The sequence below is a fragment of the Pollachius pollachius genome (assembly GCF_949987615.1).
Source record: "Pollachius pollachius genome assembly, chromosome: 20".
NCBI classification, from domain to species: Eukaryota; Metazoa; Chordata; class Actinopteri; order Gadiformes; family Gadidae; genus Pollachius; species Pollachius pollachius.
The window spans coordinates 4,953,108-4,955,748 of record NC_136953.1 but is presented as its reverse complement, the minus strand read 5'-3'; the positions used below and the strand labels follow the sequence as shown (position 1 = coordinate 4,955,748).

The 2,641-nt window shown below is 44.2% G+C and overlaps 1 protein-coding gene across 1 annotated transcript in view; it reads left to right on the top strand.

Annotated features, from left to right (window-relative positions):
* The window catches only part of arhgef40 (Rho guanine nucleotide exchange factor (GEF) 40), a gene marked incomplete at its 3' end in the record, with an annotated part of 35,563 nt that extends 35,432 nt beyond the window's left edge, over positions 1-131 (top strand). The window contains exon 25 of the mRNA XM_079758232.1: positions 109-131. Coding sequence (XP_079614358.1) covers positions 109-131 — 23 coding nt within the window. The remainder of the gene's footprint in view (positions 1-108) is intronic.
* Between the last annotated feature and the right edge of the window lie 2,510 nt (positions 132-2,641).

The following is a 2,641-nucleotide window of genomic DNA, read 5'->3' as shown; positions in this document are numbered from 1 at the left end:
ACAAGAGAAATGTGTTGTTGAATGTTGTACAGATAGCGCTAGAGACGTGTTTTTTAAATGAGAGGATATAAACCTGGCCTGTGGTCGCCCCGCCCCTCTGACCCCAAGCTTTCTGTAAGAATCAGATATGACTAAAACGGCCTGTCACTCACTGATTGGTGAAACTATGCGAAACACAGCCTGTCACCCACTAGTAATGTATCAACCATTTAATCAAATGATTTGAGAAACGAGTTCTTTCAACAACATTAACACAACTTGTCGATACTACACAAATACCTTTTTGTGCACGGCTGATTTTATGATTTGACGACCATTTTTGACATTGCACCTTATCGCTGTATCTTTGGTTGCTCCTTTTCTTGCCGCCAAACGATACTTTTACAATCAAGTGCGTATTAGAAGTTGCCTCACTAATGAAAGTCGGTATGAAGACTATTCTGAGAGGGGAGGGGAACCAGGCCGGGTTTGGAGCTCTTGTGTAGTTGAGTGAGAACTCAATCTAACCTTAGTAGTGACTAATATTGTGGAAAGATGAAAAAAAAACACATTAGAAGTAAATAAACACAAACAAAATGACATTGCTTCTTTATTCATGTGTTACGTGTCCATTCGTGTCATTTATTTCTCTGATTCTAACTGTTAAAGTTAAGAGCATTAAAAAAATATTTTCTGCCCCCATGTTAAAAAAATGGCCATCCCTGTCTTAATGCTACTGTGGCAAAGCGAATGTGCAAGTTTTGGAAGAAATCAGCATTGGTGAAAATACCAGTAATACCAGTAAATAACAATTGGTTATTTCCACAATCTTCAACAAACGATCCCAGTCCAACTGTGGCCAATCTCTCGCCTGCTAAAATGATATCAGGTTTGCCGTCTACTCTGCCTCAATCCATTTGAGGGCAGGATTAGTTCAACTCGGCCAAAGCTGGGTTGCTAGATTGGAAGATATCGGAGAGTTGGATAGAAATGGCCAAAAAAACGATGAGTAGTTTGCTTTTTTGGCAAAAAATAATTTCTTCCCCATTCTGTACCAGAAGGGGATCTCCAACCTCCGACCTCATTGTTGTCACCATCTTGGCATAAGTTTGTTGTTAATGTAACAACATTGCATGAATTGAATTGCATGTAACCTCAAACCATCTGCTTCACGATGCATCAGATGAGCAGCCGACAGAGCAGTTGGTTATGACCACCGTAGTTCTTGGCTCGAAGTCGTCCATCGCCATGGAAACATTCTGTAAGCCTTACGATGTCATGTGAATTGTAATGACAAATAAAACATCCGACCATATCGGGGGGTGTGTGTCGCTGGCGGAGCCGGGGAGGGCTCTTGGCTCTGAGCCCTGAAGACCCGGGTTTGAATGCTGACAGTCGGGCTACAGGGAGGCCTAATCTCTCTCCCACACCCAGAGGTTTATTCCTTTGTTTCTGTTAGACTTTCCAGGGGACGGAGGGGGGTCTTCAATGAAGACAAGTCACTTTCATCTCGCTCACACTTTTTTGCAAGAGGGCTTGCAAAAAAAAATTTTTGCAAGAGGGCTTATGTTTTTTGACACACCCCCAGCCCCTGTGAATGGGGGGATGGGGGGGGTCTGCAGACACGTTTTGGGGCACCATTGGGGGTGTCCCCTTCTTGGTGGCCGGCCGTATGTGCGGGGATTTGAACCTGAGCCTACAGAGTGTCCCCCAAAAGCCCTTACCGCTGCACCACCTAATATATGGTGGGATGTAACGCTAGACCTTACAATTCACATGGCTTGGAAATAAGAGGTTTCTCTTTAATTCTCACACTGAATTAACATGGCAAGGGACGACAGTGGGACTTAAACCCTGGATGCAATGAGAGATCCCTTCGTTGCCCCACCGAGATGCCTGCTAGGATATGGTCACAGGCTATATTTGACATTTCAGCTCACAGGACGTAGAAATTCATACTGTTCATTTTACTGTTTCATTTTTGCAGAACTTCAACATTGTTATCCAACAGCTCGACAGTCGGATAGGATATCGTCTGAGGTTATATATGACCATATAATTATTAAATACATCACATCATTCAATTCAAAATAACATTACGCTGCAAAGGCGAACGACATCGCCAGGACTTGATGCCGGGTCTCGACTGTGTTATCCAAATGCTCTTTCCCCTGTGTCCGTGAGATAGACATAACAGTCAGTGGCCAGGGGTCATACATGACATTAAAATATCCATGAAGTGACTATGTTTTTTTAATGAGATTTTACGTTTTCCTGAACTCCTTCTTGGCTGTGCTACTGAGACCGTGGATATGATCTGGTCAGAGTTATACTTGACATTAAAAGCCAAATGACCTAGAAAAGGGGAGTCCATGGAGACAGTCGTGACCCCGAAGCAGATAACCAACGGCTCTCGGCCCTGCGCCGCTGAGACATCCGCTATGACCTGTTTGGAAGTTATACTGTAGTTGACATTACAAATTAAGACTTAGAAATAAGTGGATATTTTGAGAGTACCAATCGCCAGAACTTGAACCCAGGTCTCTCGACAGGGTCCGTTATACTTGACCAGGGCCAGCTCCAGCCATTTTAGTGCCCTAGGCGAGATTAGGATTTGGCGCCCCCCCCCCTCCATCGGGGGCGGTGTTAGATGTGACAAACC